General features: G+C 42.5%; 1 protein-coding gene across 1 annotated transcript in view; it reads right to left on the reverse strand.

Annotated features, from left to right (window-relative positions):
- SYT16 (synaptotagmin XVI) overlaps nucleotides 1-9722 on the reverse strand; it is a 41958-nt gene extending 32236 nt beyond the window's left edge. The window contains exon 1 of the mRNA XM_010000680.1: nucleotides 9152-9722. Within this exon, the coding sequence (XP_009998982.1) occupies nucleotides 9152-9722 (571 nt within the window). The remainder of the gene's footprint in view (nucleotides 1-9151) is intronic.
- Nucleotides 9723-20067: the final 10345 nt, after the last annotated feature.

Raw genomic sequence — 20067 nt, forward strand, 5'->3', positions numbered from 1 at the left:
GCCAAGAAGCAGAAGCACAACCATCTCTGATTTTCCCAATCACCTACTTTACATTTTACATGTGCAGCGAGCATGAGTCATTTATGCTACTGGGTTTTAATAGCACTGACCCAGGATTTGTAGAGAATTGGAAGAAAAGACAAAAAGAAGAGATCACACACTGCAGGAGACAGTGCTAAGCCAGGAAAACCCCTGGTGTGGATGCAGTGACATCCATGAGTCAGCCTACGCCCCCCTTGCCAGCCTGGGATAGATTGCTTGAAGAAAACATGCAGCTGTAGAGGGAGAAAAGCTCCTTCTGTCAGCAGATGTTGTGTCGACATCGGGGACCCTGCAGGGCACAGGTGCAGCTGAGTATGCTCTGGAATGTGGGGCTGGAAATGCTGGTGAACTCAGAAAGTAAACAAACTGCTGGATACCTATGGCCAATGAGTTACAAAATACTCTCTTTTCCTTGCAAAAAATAACTGTCACTTTATAGGTATTGTTTTTATGTCGGTTTTCCTGCTAGCTTTCACACCTCAATGGGTTGTATTCCTTCAGGTTTCCTATCAATTGCCTCTTCTAATTTTTTGCTTGGCTTGGATGCTCACTTTTCCTTCTAATGCTAGGGAGTCTAATGAAAGGAGACCTTTGTGAGGGCTCTCTACTACATTTAAATAAGTTTCTCCGATCTGTCAGTAGCTTCCAGAAATTGGCCTTTCACCTGGCAGAAATCAAACTGGTGAAGGAAATGCCCAGGAAACCCAGGACATTGACTCTTGCTCCTCTTCAAAGCACAGTTTTGCTGTGCCACACTCCCAGCCTGCTAGACCCAGCATACCCACACCAACTACAAACCATTCATAGCACCCAAGGCTGCAACCATCAGCTTCACACCCACAAGTCTTTGTTTGCTGATTAACAGGGTGGAAACCAACTCCCTCGCAAAGATAATTGTTTGGGGTTGCTCCAGATAACAACTGCATTGCAACAAGGCATTTATTTTCACTCTGATTTTTCTAATTGAAACTTTGTTTGCTAGCAGAGGGTTGATTCACCACATCCCCCCTTGGCCTCTGCTGTAACACAACCATTTACACAGCACTCCTGGGAAAATTACAGACTACTACAGAAACTACAGAAAATTCAGCACAGCAGAGGCAGCAGCATGCCTCCAGAACCAAAGCTGCCACCCAAAAAGGGACAGTCCTGTCCTTCTTCCTTTCCTCTCTTCCTTTTTTATTTCAGTCTTAGCAACCATGCTGCCAACTCACTTGATTCAAAAGTCATAGGGTTGGTAACTCATCTGAAACAAAGAGCTGGTCAGGTTCACCACACAGTAACACTCTTGTGAGGCCAGACATAGAAAGTAGCACAACTGTGTGACCAGGGAAGGACAATAAATCTCAGCTGCAGTTTTACATCAGCTACTGACAGTTGCAAAACTGCACCCTCAGGCCCAATGGTTTTATAGCTACATGATTTATGGCAGTAAGTCTAGACCCCAAAATTGACCCTGCGACACAGAGCTTCAGGAAACCTCAGTGCTCTCATTAATCCAAATTCAGGGCTCTTTCTCCAGCACCACCACTCTCATACTATTTGCTTGGAAATACTCCCACACGGATTATGTTGCTACGTGTAAACCATATGGGCTTGAATCTCTCTCAGCCTGAGGAGAGAAATGTCTCCAAGTGCCCAGCTTGTGTGGGCAAGCACTCACACCCAGTGCAATCAGTCCCTCCAGGGATGCTTCATCTCACATGGATACTGAGCTCTCCAGATGGGGCCTTCTCATCCTGATCATCAGGGAACTTTTAGGTGATGAATCCATAAGAGCATCACCAATTTTCACAGTCATTAGAAAGGATTTTCTATTTTGCTACAGACTGGTTGAAGATTCAATCAAATCATTCAAATTGGTCTACAAATAGGTATTTATGAAGCCTTCCTTCAGGAGGAGGAGACTGCTTGAGAATCGTGCAAACAGCATCTGCAGAAGTACAGCCCAATCACACCTTCTACACTACCTGGAAGACCCACACAGCCCAACAGTGCCGTTCACTGTCTCTAAAGCTGCACATTTTTTCCTTCATCTCCCTCTTTTCTTTCATTACATCTTTCCCCCTGATTTTTAAAACTTCTTTGGAGTCTCTGGGGGCACACACCTGCTGCCAACAGGTTATTAAAACAGCCAGAAATTAACATGACACAAGGAAGCTATATCCTTATGAGATGAGGACCAACACCAGCTCACTTTTTGACACAGTGATCTCATCTCATAAAAAGCTTAAATTAGTGGGTTTTGGGCTGTCAAGCAACGCAAAGAGGCTGGGAGGAAACAGAGATGGATTATTCATGCTTCCAGAAGTCCTAATTGACATTCCCTTCTGCAAACATTTGCCTGCCAACATGGGTTTGAAAAAGCAGCCTTCAACAAAGCAGGCCAAACTAGCAACAACTGCAACTGGGGAAAAAAAAAAAAAAAAAAAAAGGCAAAAAAAAAAAAAAAAAAAAAAAAACGGCTTCAACACCAAAAGTACAGCCCAATCACACCTTCTACACTACCTGGAAGACCCACACAGCCCAACAGTGCCGTTCACTGTCTCTAAAGCTGCACATTTTTTCCTTCATCTCCCTCTTTTCTTTCATTACATCTTTCCCCCTGATTTTTAAAACTTCTTTGGAGTCTCTGGGGGCACACACCTGCTGCCAACAGGTTATTAAAACAGCCAGAAATTAACATGACACAAGGAAGCTATATCCTTATGAGATGAGGACCAACACCAGCTCACTTTTTGACACAGTGATCTCATCTCATAAAAAGCTTAAATTAGTGGGTTTTGGGCTGTCAAGCAACGCAAAGAGGCTGGGAGGAAACAGAGATGGATTATTCATGCTTCCAGAAGTCCTAATTGACATTCCCTTCTGCAAACATTTGCCTGCCAACATGGGTTTGAAAAAGCAGCCTTCAACAAAGCAGGCCAAACTAGCAACAACTGCAACTGGGGAAAAAAAAAAAAAAAAAAAAGGCAAAAAAAAAAAGACAAAAGTACTACTGCTTATATCAGCACACAGACATACAATGTCCCAGCTCTGCAGAGAGTGCTGTCAGTATGTCTGCACGTCACCTGCACCACAACACTATGAGATCATTCACACCTGCCTCACCCGTAGTAGGAGATGGAAGGTGAGGAGGCAGGTTTTCTAGGAGAGAAGCAGCATTTCCCAGATGCTGCCAAGATGCTGTTTATTGGTAAATGAAGCCTCTTGAGTCCTAAACAGCTTTCCCAGAGGAAGACAGAGTCACAACCGCCATATGGGGAGTGGGAAGAGGATGCCACTTAGCAGAAACGGATCAGAAAATACATGCAGAAACACACGTTCACAACTCGTTCTGTAACGGCACTGAAGGGCAAAAATCCATTTCTTATTCTTAAATACATCCTTCTCCACACAGCTTATGCAACCTTCTAGACAGCAAGAGCAGATGACAAGCACTCCTGAACAGAGCATCCTTCCTTGTGCCCCCTAGGGAGCTAGGCACAAGGAAGCTCTGTCCTCCAGGCAAGGAACTTAGTGAAAACCCAAACTACTGATCTACTGTGGGCTTACAAACTGTCTAAAATCACCAACTGAGGATGAACAGCAATGTTGACAGGCCCACGGCAGAGCCCACAGTGGCAGGACCTTTGAAAATTTGTGGATTGGACCACTCTTTGGCTTCATTGCCCCAGCTGTGAAGCTGACATACTGAAATCCACCCTCCTTTCAGGGTTACCATGTACTCTCATCACCACTTACTTTTGGCATAATGGATAAAGATCCCTTATAAACTGAAACTGAAAAGACACAACTGCAAAGAAGTACTTTGAATATAAAAAGGAACACGGTACCACCTTCACGAGGACAAAAGTCTGTGCACAAACAGCTCCTGAGTGGTTCTGAATTTCCCAGAGAGAAAGCACTCAATGCAAGCTCAAGGCTGCACTCCATTCCAGAAAGCCACAGGCTCATACCACACTCTTCAGAGACCACATGCATATCCCCAATCACATCACCATTTTCTCCCACTTGAGCAGCCAGGAGGATTTTCTGTGAAGTGCTTTTGTCCACTGTCTGTATGTGCTTCCCTTCACTCAGTCCTAGTGGTGCTATTGTGTCAGTGTAGCCTCTTTAAACATCCTGCTTTGAGTACAGGCAGATTTTATAGGGCTACATTCTGGCAAGAGCACTGGCTGGCTCCACAGCCAGACAGGTAGTAAAATTTGTCAGCACTTTGGATCTTTACATGGAAATTGGCCATCTATCTATTTTAGTCTAAAGTTCAAGCAGAAGTTTTATTTATCACACAACCAACAACGGGTTTTTCACAGGTATATTTTGCTATATAGGTTTATAGTGAGGAAAACTGACTTCTTACCTAGGAATTCCTGGCCATATGCAGGGTCATTTTACTGAGGTCAGGAGTGCTCATATATAGCAGAAAGAATAATTTCCTCTACCACAGCAATTACTGGCAAAAATCGATGACCTCTGTTAAGCTGGAGGCCAAGGTAAGTAAATGCAATTCTGCTTTCTAGTTTTAAAACCTCCCAGAGTCTCAGAGTCATGCTTCCCCTTACACATGTACTGAGGATAACTATCTAAGCATCTAGACAAGATTCCTATTAGGACCTCAAACTTCTGAGTATTCCAAGGTCAAAAAATTTATTTCAGTGCTACTGAAGTGCAATCTTTAGCCAGTGCTGAAATGATCTAATTGATGGGGAAAAATCTCCACAGACATGGTGCAGCTAAAGTGTAGTGCTCACCTATAAATTACACTAGTGTTATCAACACAGTGTCAGACAGCTTGGGAGACTCTTCAATCACAGAAGTCATGGTGCAAAAATAGTTCAGCTCTGATTCATATCACTTGGCTCTGCTGCTCTGTCTGTCCCCGTGCCTTTTCAGAGCAGCATCTGTTGCAACTGCCACTTAATGGTCATTCTGACTATTTGTTTAAAAAGGACATGGGCCTCGAGGAAGAACTGGGGTAAAGCCATTGCATCCATGGCACAATTATTGCTGCTCTTGACCTTTTTCATCCTTACTTTCTTTCCTTTTAGATTCAGGCTGGGAAGCAGATGGACTGGCCAGCTCTACCCCTCTACTTGCAGTGCACTACTTTTAGAAGTGGCTGCTTGTTCTACTGATTTTTTTATATTTTTTTTTCAGTTCTTAAGCCAAATGTTTAAGGATGGATTTGGCAGCCACACTCTCACCAGCCACCCCCAGTCAGCTGATCAGCAACATCTCAGCCGTGGGGGCTGGGGGGTGTGTGCAAAGGCTGCTCTCTCCCCATTCTGCAATGGGAGACAGTTTCTCTATCAGAAACACTGAGGTTAGAAGATGCAGGAGGCCCTCAAGGAAGCAACAAGAGCAAGTTCATGTCTTTGCAAAATGTACAATTACAGGATGTGCAGAAGGTGGCAGGGATCTGCATGCATGGAAGGGTCTGCCTTCCCATCATTAGCCTCTGAAACCAAACACCCTGCTTCTCAATATTTCCTGCCAAACTACCTCCTCATTTATAAACTGTGGATCAAAAGCAACCCAAGTGAAAAACTTTTCCCTGCATATATTTGAGACCTTGGCACAACATTACTAACATCATTTCAGTACAGGCCAGCACTCAGCAGCAGCCAAACCTGCACCCTGCTGATTAGGATGCCTCAGAGCATCTAACAGACATTTGATTTAAGAACCCAAGAGTTTCATTGCTCAAACATCATTAGATCTCTAAGCCCAAAAATGGTTTTCAATAATACATATGCTGCTTTGGGGCCTCAGAAAAGCTACTCTGGGAGCTAGAAAACATTTCCAATGAGGTAAAAATGTGATCAAAAACATTTGATAAAAAGGAAAAGGGGGAATGATGGTTTTTAACTGGAACTTGATTTCATTTTGTCTCAGAAGCATGCTCTAAGTTTAAGAGAGGGGAGCAACTCTTGGATTTTGGTTTCCATCTTTTTTAAAAGAAAATTCTTTTCACCTAGGGTTGGTGGGCTTCCCCTCCCCCCAGAACCAAATAAACTATACATTGGAATGACCTTGCAATGGGTTTTTGTGGCTATTTAATCACCCGTGGCTGCTAAATGAAGCATATCTATTTTCTCTGTTACATTACTATTGGCAACCAGGTCTTCAGTAAGTGCCCAGAAATATTTCCATGGCAACAAAAAGCATTCAGCATTGCCACAGTTTTGTGCCAATTTAGCTTTAAAATATTCTATTGTGGAGAGAAATACGGTACATTAAGTGAAATAAAGTCAAGATGCAATGTTCTGAAAAGAATATAAGGATAAACAGGAAACATGTAGTTTGCAGAAATGAGGGGGGGAAATGCCAAATGGAAGGAAAAATGTTCAGAGCTAATATTGGTGCTACTGAATGCCTTTGCTGAATGTCAGCAAGTCCATATGCTCACTTACATTGTCACTTAGGGTTAGATAACAAAACTAACAGAAATAAAGATAACTCACTCGTCTTCTCTTGATCATTTTAATGCATCACTAAGATTTTAAGTTGCCAGATTATTACAACCTCTCTGCATGTCTCAGTTACCAATCAGCAAAGTTCATACTCTGGATATTAGAGCATGAATCTAAAGGAAAAAGAGAAAATAAATAGTTGATGAATGAAATACAAAGAGCATGTGTGTGTTTTGGAAGTGAAGGGTCACTCAGAAGAGCAAAAGTAGTTCTTCCACATCAAAATATCTTGTGGAAGACATTTTCAAATCACAGTTCAACACTTTCTCTCCTGTTATACAACTTAAATAGTTCTGAGAAAAAAGACATCAGCTCCCAGCTCTCCAACTCTCAAACAGCCAACTTTATAGTCATGAAGACTTGAGACCATTGGATGACCATTTGTGCAGCTCATTGCAGAGATAAAGAGATAAAAGACTGTTTGAGAGTATTTGGAGTGACATTCCCTCAGGTGTAAAAAGCTGTGTGATGCCCTCTAAACTCTTTGTGTGGAAGAAGCTCCAGGCAGCAGCAATGTAGGTGTTGTGGAGCTCTTCAAGGCCCACAATGGCTTCAGACAGCTTACTGAGAAGGTAAGCAAATAAATGGTAAGAGTAAGTCCAACAGCAACTCAATCAGCACCTGCTGTCAGCTGGGACAGAGGTTCAGAGTGGCCCTCTCCTTTAGCTGCAGTGATGGGTTACTCTAGCATCTGTCAGTCGATGTGTCTCTCACCAGGAAATTCATCTGGTCCATCACATGCTCTTAAGGATGCATCCCCTCAGATGTCCCTGCAGATAAAACTGCAGGTGAGAAGCAGCTCCAACAGTGGCAGTAGCCTATTCCTGGACCCCATTTCTCTAAGATCTCACCAGCTTTTCTCCCATCCACTGTGAACAAGGGTGTAGTCCAGAGAAAGGACAAAGATCTGTAGGCCACCATTGGAATAACGCACATGGCTGCTCCTCAGCCTACACTGAGGAGCCCCAGGATCTGCCATGAATCACTCTAGCAGCCCTTTTGAGTGCACAGGCTCTGCTGGAGACAAGGCTACACCCTGGATAGCACTTTTCTGGGAGGATCCATGGCCCCAGGACTCCCTGGAAAGACACTACCTGCCCTGCTCAGTGGTGTCTGTGCACACACTGGACACAATCCAGGTACACACAGTAAATCTTGCCCTGCTGCATCAACTTGGTGCCTACAGACAAACCCTGTGGGCAGGATATCAAACAAGCAATCTACAGGGGTACCAGAAAGTAAAGGATCTGTACAGGTTAGAGGTTGGGCTTCAAGAGATGCAGCTCTAGGGTGCTTAACCTGAGAATTGGCAAGCATTCACCTGGAACATGAAACAAGCAGTCCCAGTTTGGGAAACAAAACAGTTAGACCAAAAGCTCTTTTAAATTATTTACTTGCTGGCCATGAGAGTGTGAGGAATAGTAATAAAGAAAAGAGCTAATTTTAACATTCATTAAAGAACACCACCAGGGTTTATACCCTCTCAGTCTGATATTCCTATTAAATATGAAAACAAACAGGCTGATCTTCCACAGTCTGCACAGAAACAGCTAAACATGGAAGACTTCCCTAGAAGAAGGAGTGATGAAAAGTCATTATAAAACAAACATTTTCAAAGAGCATCTACTGGTTGATTCAATAAAAGGCATTTAGATATTTAAAGCCAAATTCTGAAGACCCCTCAGTGAGTCTCAAGTTCTTCACCAGCTCAATACTGCAGAACCACTCCCTTCTCCCTTTCCTCCCTTATTCCCCTTCTTAGTATGTCCATAAAGAGTAGATTTAACTCAGCAAGACCCCAGGAGGGTGTCATCAGGACTGCAGCTTTCCCGCTTGTGGTTGGTTCATGTGTCTCTACCAGTTCTCTGTGACCCAGGTAACTTCCAGCCACACCTACGGTGATATTTAGCGAGTACAAGTTACGTGGCTGAAATTCTGTCCTGAACACAATTGACTGAAAAAGCTGTTCATGTCCCTTAACGATCAGAAGTCATAGTCAGGCCTATTTAAAACTGAAAATAGCAAATTCAGTTCTTCTTCCCCTAATCTCCTGCCTGCTGTCCTCTTCAGTCTTATTTGAAAAGCCTGTGGGGGTGGTGGGAGGGGAGGAAAGTGATATGGGAGCCTTTAATCCATAAAATCATGAGCTACGGCTGGCTTTTTAGTACAGCATTTCACAGCACATGGCACAGTAACATCTTGAGATTCCTGGCACAAAGAAACAAGGTTTGAGATTATATATATATCTTTAATAGCAATGACGCAAAGGCAGATGGTTTTCACAGCAAAGGCTTAAGGCTAAACTTTCCCTTTGAAGGGTCCTGCTACCAGGAACAAAACGGGGGGCGGGGGGGGAGGAATAAAATACTCCTTGCTGCAGCTGAATTGCCTTGTAATACACAGCATTTCACCCTGGACATTTCCACTTATTTGAATTAGGTTAGTCTCACAAACGAGAGAAAAATTGGAAACAGAAGAGGAAAGGTTAGCTTTTTGGGAGTGGGGGAGTTTTATTTTAGCTGTGGGAAACAAAGACAACACAGAACGTAATGAGGAGATTAGCAACTCAATCAAATCAATACCAGGAAAGAGAAGTCTGGATAACACTGTCAGGGTGCATGCTAGCTGCTTACCTGCAAAACTTGCCTTGCCAATATTATTTTTTAAGGAGCCACCCAAGCTGAGGTTGTGCTTATGACCTCCTATCCTCACAGAGGGCTCACCTTCTTCCTCAGCTATGGGAGGAAGCCGCTCAAACAGCTGGAGATCTTCATTTGTCCAGTAGAATCCATTGGCTGTCAAAGACCTGGTGCTTTCAACACACTGCTCTGGTAAGCTGCTGGTATTTTTAACCAGTTTTTGCCTCTGTGGACCCATGTCAGAGCCATGAGGGAGGTCTTCTGAAGCAAGATCAGGACCCTCAATGTGACCATCTTCCCTTGGATAGAAGTATTCCTCATCCCAGAGATCCAAGTTTTGTTCACCATCTGATTCCTCAGAATAGTCCTCATAAACGCCTCCATTATTCTCCACATCCTGGTTCCTCTCTTCTTCTTCTGACTTACGACCCACTCCACTCAAATTCAGCAGGGAAGCAGATATAGAATCTCCAGCTTGTTGGATAGCTTCATATATTTGAGACATCCAAGAAGACAGTGGCTGAAGGAAATTCTGAGCAGCCTCAGAAGCCATGTTTAACACCATGCCAGTAGCTGGTGATCAGTTGTTTTCCAGCATGTCACTTACAATTCAGGGAGCTACAGAATAAACATCATAAGAGATTACTGTAAATTGCTTGCCCATCAACACCTGTCGACACAGAATCTATGTAAGATGTCTAGAACTGAGAGGAGAAATGGAAAAAGTACTTCCACCCATTGAGAATACCACTAGAAATCCAGAAATGATGGACAAATTACATGTATTCCTGCAGAGACCTGGAAAGCTTTCGTTCAATTGCTCAACCTTCTATAAAAATAAAAACAGAACATTGGAGCAGAAGTACCTTTTGTGAAGTGCACACGTTCTGGTTACAACTGCCAACAGATCTGGTAAAAAAAGTAGGTAATAACCTGCAATCAAAAATCTCAAATAGAATCACAGAACCATGGAATGGTTAAGGTTGGAAGGGACCTTAAAGATCATCATGTTCCAACCTCCCTGCTATAGCAGGGACACCTCCCACTAGACCAGGCTGCACAAGCCTCATCCAACCTGACCTTCAACACTTCCAGGGAGGGGACTTTCACAACCTCCCTGGGCAACCTGTTCCAGTGCCTTACTACCCTTATGGCCCTGACTTCTACCATATCCTCAGCATTAGCATCTCCAGATGGGAAAACTGAAGGGTGAAGAGTTTGGGGAGTATTATGTTTTTGATTTATTGAAGTGACAGGCCCAAAGCATGTGGAACCAGAGCATGGCACTCAACTATTTCAAACATTTTGCTCCAGAAAGACTCTGGAAAAAGCCCCCTCTGCCCAGAGAGTAACACAACCCAGAGTTGTTTTTCTCTTCACAGAATTAAAAAATATATAAATAAATAAATAAAAACAAAACACAGGAGGTAGAATATTATAGATATAATATTACTGGGAACAGAAGTAAGTTCACAAAAGTATGGGTATCATGTTCAAGGCCAGGCTGGATGGAACTTTGAGCAACTTGGTCTAGTGGAAGGTATTTCTGCCCATGGCACTTGGGTTGGAACTAAATGGTCTTTAAGGTCTCTTCCAACCCAAACCATTCTATCATTTTATGTCAGTATAATATGTTTTCTCAAAGCTCATCTAAACCCTAAATTAAATCATAAATAGCAGAAAGTTAAGATGCCTTTTTGCCTGATATACATCTTCCCACAGTATCACAAGAGAGAGATTCTTTCAGGAACTCTGAGGAGAAACCTACAAATAGAATGATGGGTTTAGGAAGAAAGAATTAAACAGTTGCAGATTTTAGGCTAAAAGACAAATTAAAAAAAGTGAAAAGAAACTTCAAGAATTAAAATAATGCTGAATTTAGAGGTCTAGGAGAAATCAAACTATTCCAGGGTAAATACAGAATAAGCAGCAAGAAAATAAGTTCAGCATGTGTATTGGAATGTGAATTACCTTGGGAAATGGTCTCCAGATAAACGTAGTGGAAAATCCAGTGCTTTGGATTTTCAAGGGGAGCATGGACTAAGGAGATCCCACCTTGCCTGGGGAGCAGGTTTTTTATAGATGAGATCAGTGATTTAAAAGGTCTTTTTTAAACACTTGTGCCAAATAATTTAGTTCGGTGGTACTGACTTACACTGCAGACACTTCCAACAAGATCGTTATCAGCTTCAGTATGGACTAAGAATTACAGTCCTAACAAGGGCAGTAAATGACTGTAGATGACTAAAGTCATTTTAAAAGCTGATAGCTGTTGCAAACTCTCCAGGCTCAGGGCACATACAGATCCCATATCCACCTCTCAACCACTGACATCTGACTCAGATGCTGGGACCCAGGTAACACTCCCTGCCATGCATGAAGTCTTTGGCAAAGAACAAACAATGTCATGGTGTAACCTCCCTGGGCAGCTCTTCCCTTCATTGATTCTCCTCTTCCCAACTCTGCCCCTGGAGAAGCCTCTCTGATTTGTGCAACGTGCAACTTTTTTTCTCATGGACCTAAAGTGATCACAGACTCCTAACACCACCTTTTCAGCGTAAGGCAAATTTGCTGCTGGAAAGTCACAGCCCCAGAGAAGTCACTGGGAGAAGACAGTGTTTGTAAAAATGAGATTCTCCGAGGCATGGAAGGAGATAAATTTAGGTGGGTAAGTACCAGATATGTTTTTAACCAATCATTTATTCACAGGCAACAGCAAATGAATCTTGGATTTCTGATGAAAGAAGAACTTCTTAACACTCTGCCTCCATCTCAGCAGCAAAATAAATGACAGCAATAGCCCTTGGAGTGATGTAGGCATCCAGGAATGATAGCTAACCAGAGGAGATAAAACATATGGGTGCTAAAATGAAGCACTGATCTGTTCTAAAAATCAACAGAACATAGACTGTGATATTTGCACAGGGAATAATTAGCTCTTCTTTTTATTAGATTTCAGAGCAAACACCCAACTTATCCAACAGAGCCATCCCACTTCTCCCAGATGCTGTGGCTGACTGCACCACAGCTTGGGCAAACATTGTGGTCCTGCACAAGAGATGCTGCATTAGGGAAGTTGGTATCACAACCATGAAGGCAGAGGGAGTTTTTCAAGGCAAATTTTTACTTTGGCAATGGAATTAAAGCAGTTGATCTATAGACACCTGCAGGGCCTGGATGTGGTCACACAGTCACCTAAAGAGGCAGATAGGACTTGAATATGCATCTTTCACATACCAAGTAGTTGCCCCGATCAATCATCTTGCCATAAGTAGCCTGAGGGGGAGGAGAAACATGAACCACTCACACACACATACACACAAACACAATAACACAATTCTACCCAAGACCTAGAAATTGATCTAGATTAAAGCCAGAAAATTCCAACAAATGGTTGGATTTCAGTTTATAGACAATTAAGTATCTTTCACCCCCAAAAATACGAATCACTTTGCAGTAACACCTGAACACACCCCTACAACTTGTAATCCATCCCTGGAGACATTCAAAACCTGCCTGGATGAGTTCCTGTGTGATCTGCTCTGGGTGGGGGGTTGGACTAGATGATCTTCAGAGGTCCCTTCCAGCTCTTTTCATTCTGTGATACATCATCCCTACAGGCAGAAAGAATGCAACTTCCAGGGCATCTGACTCTATTCAGCCTTTGCTTGGCTTTTCCTCCCATCCTCTCCCTGTTACTGAAGACTCCACAGAGATGCTGAACAACTGGAGTTCAACTGAATTATAAATCACTTATTTTTGGTCTTGAAGCAGATGGATAAAATGTGTAACAAGCTGCAGACAAGTTTAGGTGGGCAAAATTTTTACAAACTCAAGAGAGGATCAAAGGGAGCTGAGCTCTGTTAATAGGCTTGCTGATTCCCAGGAGCTCTCTCCCTTAATTAGCAGACACTGCTCTAACAGGATGTTTATGTTACATTTCACAACATGGCCTTTTCAACAGAAAAGATTTTTACTTTTGAGTTCACTAACAATTTTGACTTGCATTAGGAATAAAAAAAAAACACCAGAAAACCAAAACTGAGAAGAGCATTTGAAATGTGTGGCAAAGAAAAATCCATTTCTTTTTAAAAACGTTCATCAAAAAAGAGAGAGAGAAAAAAACACAGTTTAGCAAATTCACTTCAAGTTCCATCTTCTAAAACTAACCACAAGAATTTTCACACTGAATTGCCTGCTTAACTCAAGGTTGTTTTTGTTTTGTTTTGTTTTTTCCTCTTGGAAAGTCAGATAGCTAAAAGGATCAATGTTAATCCTCTCACAGAAACCATCATAACCTTTACTACAATCTATATTCCCATGTCTTCCTAGGATCATTATTCCTGAGCAGCATTCCCATTGAGAGATGCAATTACTGTATGGCTAAAAAAAGCAGACTGTTAGCAGAATTTCAAACACTATCACAATGCAGAGTAAAGCCAGAAAATTCCAACAAATGGTTGGATTTCAGTTTATAGACAATTAAGTATCTTTCACCCCCAAAAATACGAATCACTTTGCAGTAACACCTGAACACACCCCTACAACTTGTAATCCATCCCTGGAGACATTCAAAACCTGCCTGGATGAGTTCCTGTGTGATCTGCTCTGGGTGGGGGGTTGGACTAGATGATCTTCAGAGGTCCCTTCCAGCTCTTTTCATTCTGTGATACATCATCCCTACAGGCAGAAAGAATGCAACTTCTAGGGCATCTGACTCTATTCAGCCTTTGCTTGGCTTTTCCTCCCATCCTCTCCCTGTTACTGAAGACTCCACAGAGATGCTGAACAACTGGAGTTCAACTGAATTATAAATCACTTATTTTTGGTCTTGAAGCAGATGGATAAAATGTGTAACAAGCTGCAGACAAGTTTAGGTGGGCAAAATTTTTACAAACTCAAGAGAGGATCAAAGGGAGCTGAGCTCTGTTAATAGGCTTGCTGATTCCCAGGAGCTCTCTCCCTTAATTAGCAGACACTGCTCTAACAGGATGTTTATGTTACATTTCACAACATGGCCTTTTCAACAGAAAAGATTTTTACTTTTGAGTTCACTAACAATTTTGACTTGCATTAGGAATAAAAAAAAAACACCAGAAAACCAAAACTGAGAAGAGCATTTGAAATGTGTGGCAAAGAAAAATCCATTTCTTTTTAAAAACGTTCATCAAAAAAGAGAGAGAGAAAAAAACACAGTTTAGCAAATTCACTTCAAGTTCCATCTTCTAAAACTAACCACAAGAATTTTCACACTGAATTGCCTGCTTAACTCAAGGTTGTTTTTGTTTTGTTTTGTTTTTTCCTCTTGGAAAGTCAGATAGCTAAAAGGATCAATGTTAATCCTCTCACAGAAACCATCATAACCTTTACTACAATCTATATTCCCATGTCTTCCTAGGATCATTATTCCTGAGCAGCATTCCCATTGAGAGATGCAATTACTGTATGGCTAAAAAAAGCAGACTGTTAGCAGAATTTCAAACACTATCACAATGCAGAGGTTTGTAATATTAGCAAAGTGTCTTTCAGTCTTCTTGACAGGCAGGTCCCTAAAAATTGCCATCAGATGTGCATTTCTTACAATTTCCCTTATTCAAGCTGTTGTGGAGCGTAAGCATAAACTTCCTTTTTTTCAGTCACTTTTTTTTGTGGCCCTTGCAAAAGTTTCCTACCAAACTTCGCCCTTGAGGGGTGGCTTGTAGACCACAGGTAGAAAACAGCATCCCAGCATATAATAACTGAACAATTTTTGAGTGTTTATTTCTGAAACACTCGAGGAAGAAACCCACAGCTTCATCTGCCTGCCTGGGAATGTACTGTCCTGTGTAAAGACACAAGTAGAGGAAATCAGCTCCCAAAGATGAGAAGACATCTTTGTCACATCACTGTTTTAGAAAGATGCATTTCTTTTGCCACTGCCAAGAAAATTGTACCAAGAAGCTTTTTTTAGCAGTTTGGGCAAGTTGCTGAATCCATCTGTCCATAACAGAAACTCAAGGCACTGTGCTGGGTCACTGTTGTAGGCAGCCACACTACATGAGGAGCCACACCCAGAGGAATGATTCCTGCCTCCACCACTTCTCAAGAACTTTAATTAAGCCACTGATAATGATTTACCTTGATTTTCTCATCGCACACAGAGAGCAGCAGCACCCCATGTCCACCTGGCATGATCCAGATCATATCCATGGACAGGAGCTTTTTGTGTGAACGCTTAAGAAAAGCAGTGTAAGATCAGACCCACCATGAAGCCTTGCTCCAAGCTTAGGAAGAAAGACCTAAACCAAAGTGTGAACCTAAGCTGATGCCCAAACCATCAAAGGTCAGCACAAAGGGTTCGGCCATTTTGCTGCCTATGAAAGGAGGAACAAGGGAAGGTTTGCAGGGGTAAGATGATTTAATAACTCTTTTTAAGCTATTGAAAAGTATAATGAGCTTGATCCTTCCTTCTGACTAGAACCCAATTAGCACACATGTAAAATAGCAGAGGGGAGATGAGAAATATACTCCATTGAAGGCAGGCAGCAGCAGCACCCGGCCAAGAAATCCTCTGTCCTAGTTCTGAGAACAATCTGGACTCTTTACTGTGGTTGCCAGAAACACATTTAACAAGATGCTAGCACAGCCCTTCCACCCTCACAGTAAAGGATAACCAAACATTGCTACCATGAAACTGTATTTCCAGTTAAAACTGTTACAGTGCCAAAACCAGCCAGTGCACTTGAAGCTGTTCAGTTGATTGGAGCCTCTTGCAGAACATTATGAGAAAAGTTCACATACAGGGCTCAAGGTTCACATCAACTGTGAGCATCACTGCTAATCAAGTTTCCCTAAGGTAAAACAAAACAGAAATACAGAACATCTTGGTACCTTTTCGGCCTACGTGCTATTAAAAATACTATTTATGTAGCTGAATTTAACACCAAAAAAAAAGAAGGCACTTTCCAAAGGATTGTGTGCTCTGTAATAATAGTTTTCAGCTGGTGATTCAGAAACTCCAGGGCATTCAAGAGAGATCTAATGTTTTATGCCAATAAATTACACACATCTCACTGGGAACATTCATGGGTTACAAGTCAACAGGCAATAAACCTAATGCTGCAATGCATTGGTCCTGCAGGCCCCAAAAGGGTGAAGTGAAAACAAAGATGAGATCAGACAGACAGCAACACACCCTGCTGCGAGGGGTTCAGCCTATGAAGAGGAGGTCTACAGACTTATTCCTCACTCCCAAATCATCTCATGCATTTGCAGAGAGATCACTACTAGTGACGCTGTGCCAAATTAGTTGTAAGAATTCATACCCAAATGACAGATGTGGTTTGATCGGGATATTTAGCCCCATGGTGTCTCCTCCTTTCTTCCCATTCCTTTGTTGCATGCTCTCCTTTTGTCAAAAATAATGGCAACAGTTACAGATCCTCACAATTTCAGTGTGATGGGGACAAGAGGAAAGGAATAGAAGAAAAAAGGAATTATGCAAATGTGACATTAAGAATTCAAAACTGTGGAGCCTTTTTCAAAAAAGCAGGTCTCTTCACCATTTGAAAATATGGTGATAAATTCCAGCACAAAAAGTCCTCCTGGAAGACCAGCATCCAAATCTTGTAGTCAGAGGCTCCACCAGCACCAGGGCTGAGGAGCTGATGGCCATTTCCTACCCTGACCACTTCACACTTTGTTTTTGCTTAGACCTCCTGAACTCAGCAGTGTGTTTATTTCACTGAAGTCAAGTGCATTCCCAAAACATGGAATCTGTGACTGCACAGCTAGGTACTATTGACACCAAAATATTAGTACAAAATTTGAGGGAATTTTCAGGAGGGAGAAAATGTGAACACATCTTGACCATAATATTTGGCCTGGATATAACACAGAGCCAGATTTTGTCTCAGTACTGGTCTTAAGTCCAGAGTCAATCCAGCCTAGCCTGTCTCCAAATCAAAATAAGGTGCTTTGCTTTAAAGAGCCACTTGTGACCATAGGCACAAGAACCTAACAATGAATAATTATTTGTGCTTTTCAAAGCTAGGGTTACAAAAAGGGCATCAAGTCACAGATAATTGGAGCATTAGGAAAGTAGTGTTGGTAATGACAACTGTGCCACTTTCAAGGTAAAGGAGTGAGAAACATCTGTAATTACCGGATTAGGGGAATGAAAGGAGTAACCTGCAGTCAGAAATTACAGCACATTCTGTAATTGAGCTGCTATCATTCATTGCCTTGCATGAAGTCAGAAAAGCCAGAAGGAAATCACAAGTCCAAAAGGTTGGAGAAACATCAATTTGCACCAACACTCAAACCCACCCACCTGTGCTGTCAAGCTGTTGTGTAGAGCAGACCCAACAGACCCAGTCTCCACCCACCTGCAGTTATGTTACCCATCTGCAGCAATTGAAGCAGGCAGGGTCAACCAGAGCAATTACTTACATGGAAATTAGCAGTGGGAGAGCCTGTCTAGCTGTTTAACACAATGAAGATATTTTAGAAACATTGTGAGGAGTCACCCAGTTACTGTTATTCCTCCTTCCCCCACAGACACTCTGGTTACAGAGCCTTTGCAAACTGCTGTGCCAGGACCCCCACTCAGACAGTGCTGGTTGGGAGCCCCAGGAATGAGTCTCCATTCCTGGTCACCCATGTCTGCGTACACACATGGCTAAGTCAGTAGCTCCCATCTCCTTTCACTTCTGCCAAGTCAACCACTGGTCCAGCTGGATATGCTGGGAGGCTAAGGGGTCACTGGGAAAACCAGACCTAGCTTCTAACAACTTCAAGGCATTCAGAGCCATAAATCTGAGCAAGTTGTCCCTACCAATTTAGGAACTGCTCCTTCAGCTACTCATATCCTTCATTGAATTCAGCCTTGTTACAACCAGGCTCTTTAATGTCTAGGGAAGGCACCAGCAGCAACAGTCACACTGTCCCATGTCCAGTCACTCTTCCTATGAGCCTCTACAGAAGAAAATGAGAGGAAAAGCAGTTTAGAAGAGTGGCTGCATTTGGGCACTGAGAAACTTCACTTTCAAGAGCTCCTCTCTCTCCTGCCACTGGCTGGTCAATGAACCTTACACCCTGGCTGAGCTGTGTACCTCAACAAAGTGACACAAATAACCCCAGACTCATTTTCAATCTGCACCTTGCCGAGGGCCATGGAGATACTGAGTACTCAGCAATAGGATTACCAAGCCCCAACACACCTGTATTCTCTGAAGGAGGACATTCCTGGAATTTCCATGGCTTACTGCACTGTTGGAGGAAGCCAGTCTGCTGGCTCTGTCACGCTCACCCCCATCTCTTGTTTCAAACATGAAGCTAAGCCTCTGCTACTGCATGATGGTCTCACACGCTGCATGTGGCAGGTCCCCAGTGCCTGGCTCGACCCATGGCTGCACTGACCAAGTGAGGTCAACATTCAGGCAGTGCTGCCAACATTCCTGCCTTTGCAGAGTGTTATAGGGGTTGATGCCTTCCTTAAAGCCTCAGCTACAGGAGATGAGTGATTTATATATGAAAAGCAAAAGGATTTCCCCAGTTTGAGAAGTTAGAACTGGGAAGAATAATCGTTAGTGGGTTATATGTTAAATAACAGCAGAGTCCTCAGAATCAGGATCTCCTTATAACAAACACAGCTCACCAGAAGAAGTGGAGAGGAGGAAAAGTGGATGCTAACCAGTAAGTTACATGTTACAAACATTCCCATCCTGCTCCGTTCTACCCAGCAGATTCCGAATATGAAACAAACTCTACTTGTGAACACTCCTCTTGGGACACCTCCCTCCCCAGGCAACTGTCACCCTACAAACAGCCTTTCCTGGCTTCCCAGCCCAAGCTCAGGCTTCAGGTTTCTCCATTTACCATATGATGTGCTGTGTTAGCCCAGGATTTAAGCTATTCTCTCATGCTGCTGTCCTTTAAAAGCATCACATCCTACCCACATATTCCATATTGGCCTTAGAAGTATCAAAACACTATGGTGAAATTTAAACTAAATATAGAGATGATATTTTTTAATAGCTCTGAGCTTCAACTCACCAAGGTGATCTTGTTTGAACAGAAGAAGCAGGCTCCAACTTTAAGCTTCCATTGTAATTAATTATTACAACACATTCCTCTGCCGTATCAGATTTAGCGCCTCGTTAATGTGTGTGGTATTTTGCTTGTACAGCACAGTTGTAGTTAAAGTTGAATTAGTGTTTCCATTATAAACCCATGTTTTCAAAGGTTTATTACTCAGACGCAAGATTTAGTCTGAAGTGAAAATTGCCACTGAGAGTGTCAGCTGGGAAACAATTTTTTGCCCTTCAAAATTTGGAAGGAACAAAGCACAAAGAAGGAAGCCACCCTGTTTTTTAATAATTCACATTTTAAAAAGCATTGCAAATACATGTTTACATGATAGCCTGTGACAGCTCCATAGAATGTCAACACCCACGCACTCCTGGGAGATGTGTCATCTTAAAAACTGAAATAAAAGCCACATTTTTTACACCACTTGATGGGAGGCAAAGAGAAGACCTAAAAATCATATCGATAAAGGAAACTTGCTTTTAAAAAGAGATGAAATAGCCTTTGTCTAGAATAATTAAAGCTATGACTTTCAATGGAGAGGGCTGTGGATGGGAATAATTTGAAGCACTTTTCACCTTTTGGTGTCTGTTCCTGGCTCAGAGATGCATTTAGCAAGAAGCCATCAGTCCCACTGACTTCTTCTCACATCCAAGCCCTTGACTGTCCATAAATCCTGGACTCTTATGGTACAAGCAGGTCATGCCCTTTGCTACAGCCATGCTGAATTCGCTGTACAAGACAAAATACATAAGAGAAAAAACTCCAGGGGCTCCACACATGTGGACTGTTGTGATTGTGCCCATCTGCAATTAGCTTTAAGACTGAACCACTGAGAGAGG

Source organism: Chaetura pelagica, unplaced genomic scaffold (assembly GCF_000747805.2).
Source record: "Chaetura pelagica isolate M959 unplaced genomic scaffold, ChaPel_1.0 scaffold36, whole genome shotgun sequence".
NCBI lineage: Eukaryota > Metazoa > Chordata > Aves > Apodiformes > Apodidae > Chaetura > Chaetura pelagica.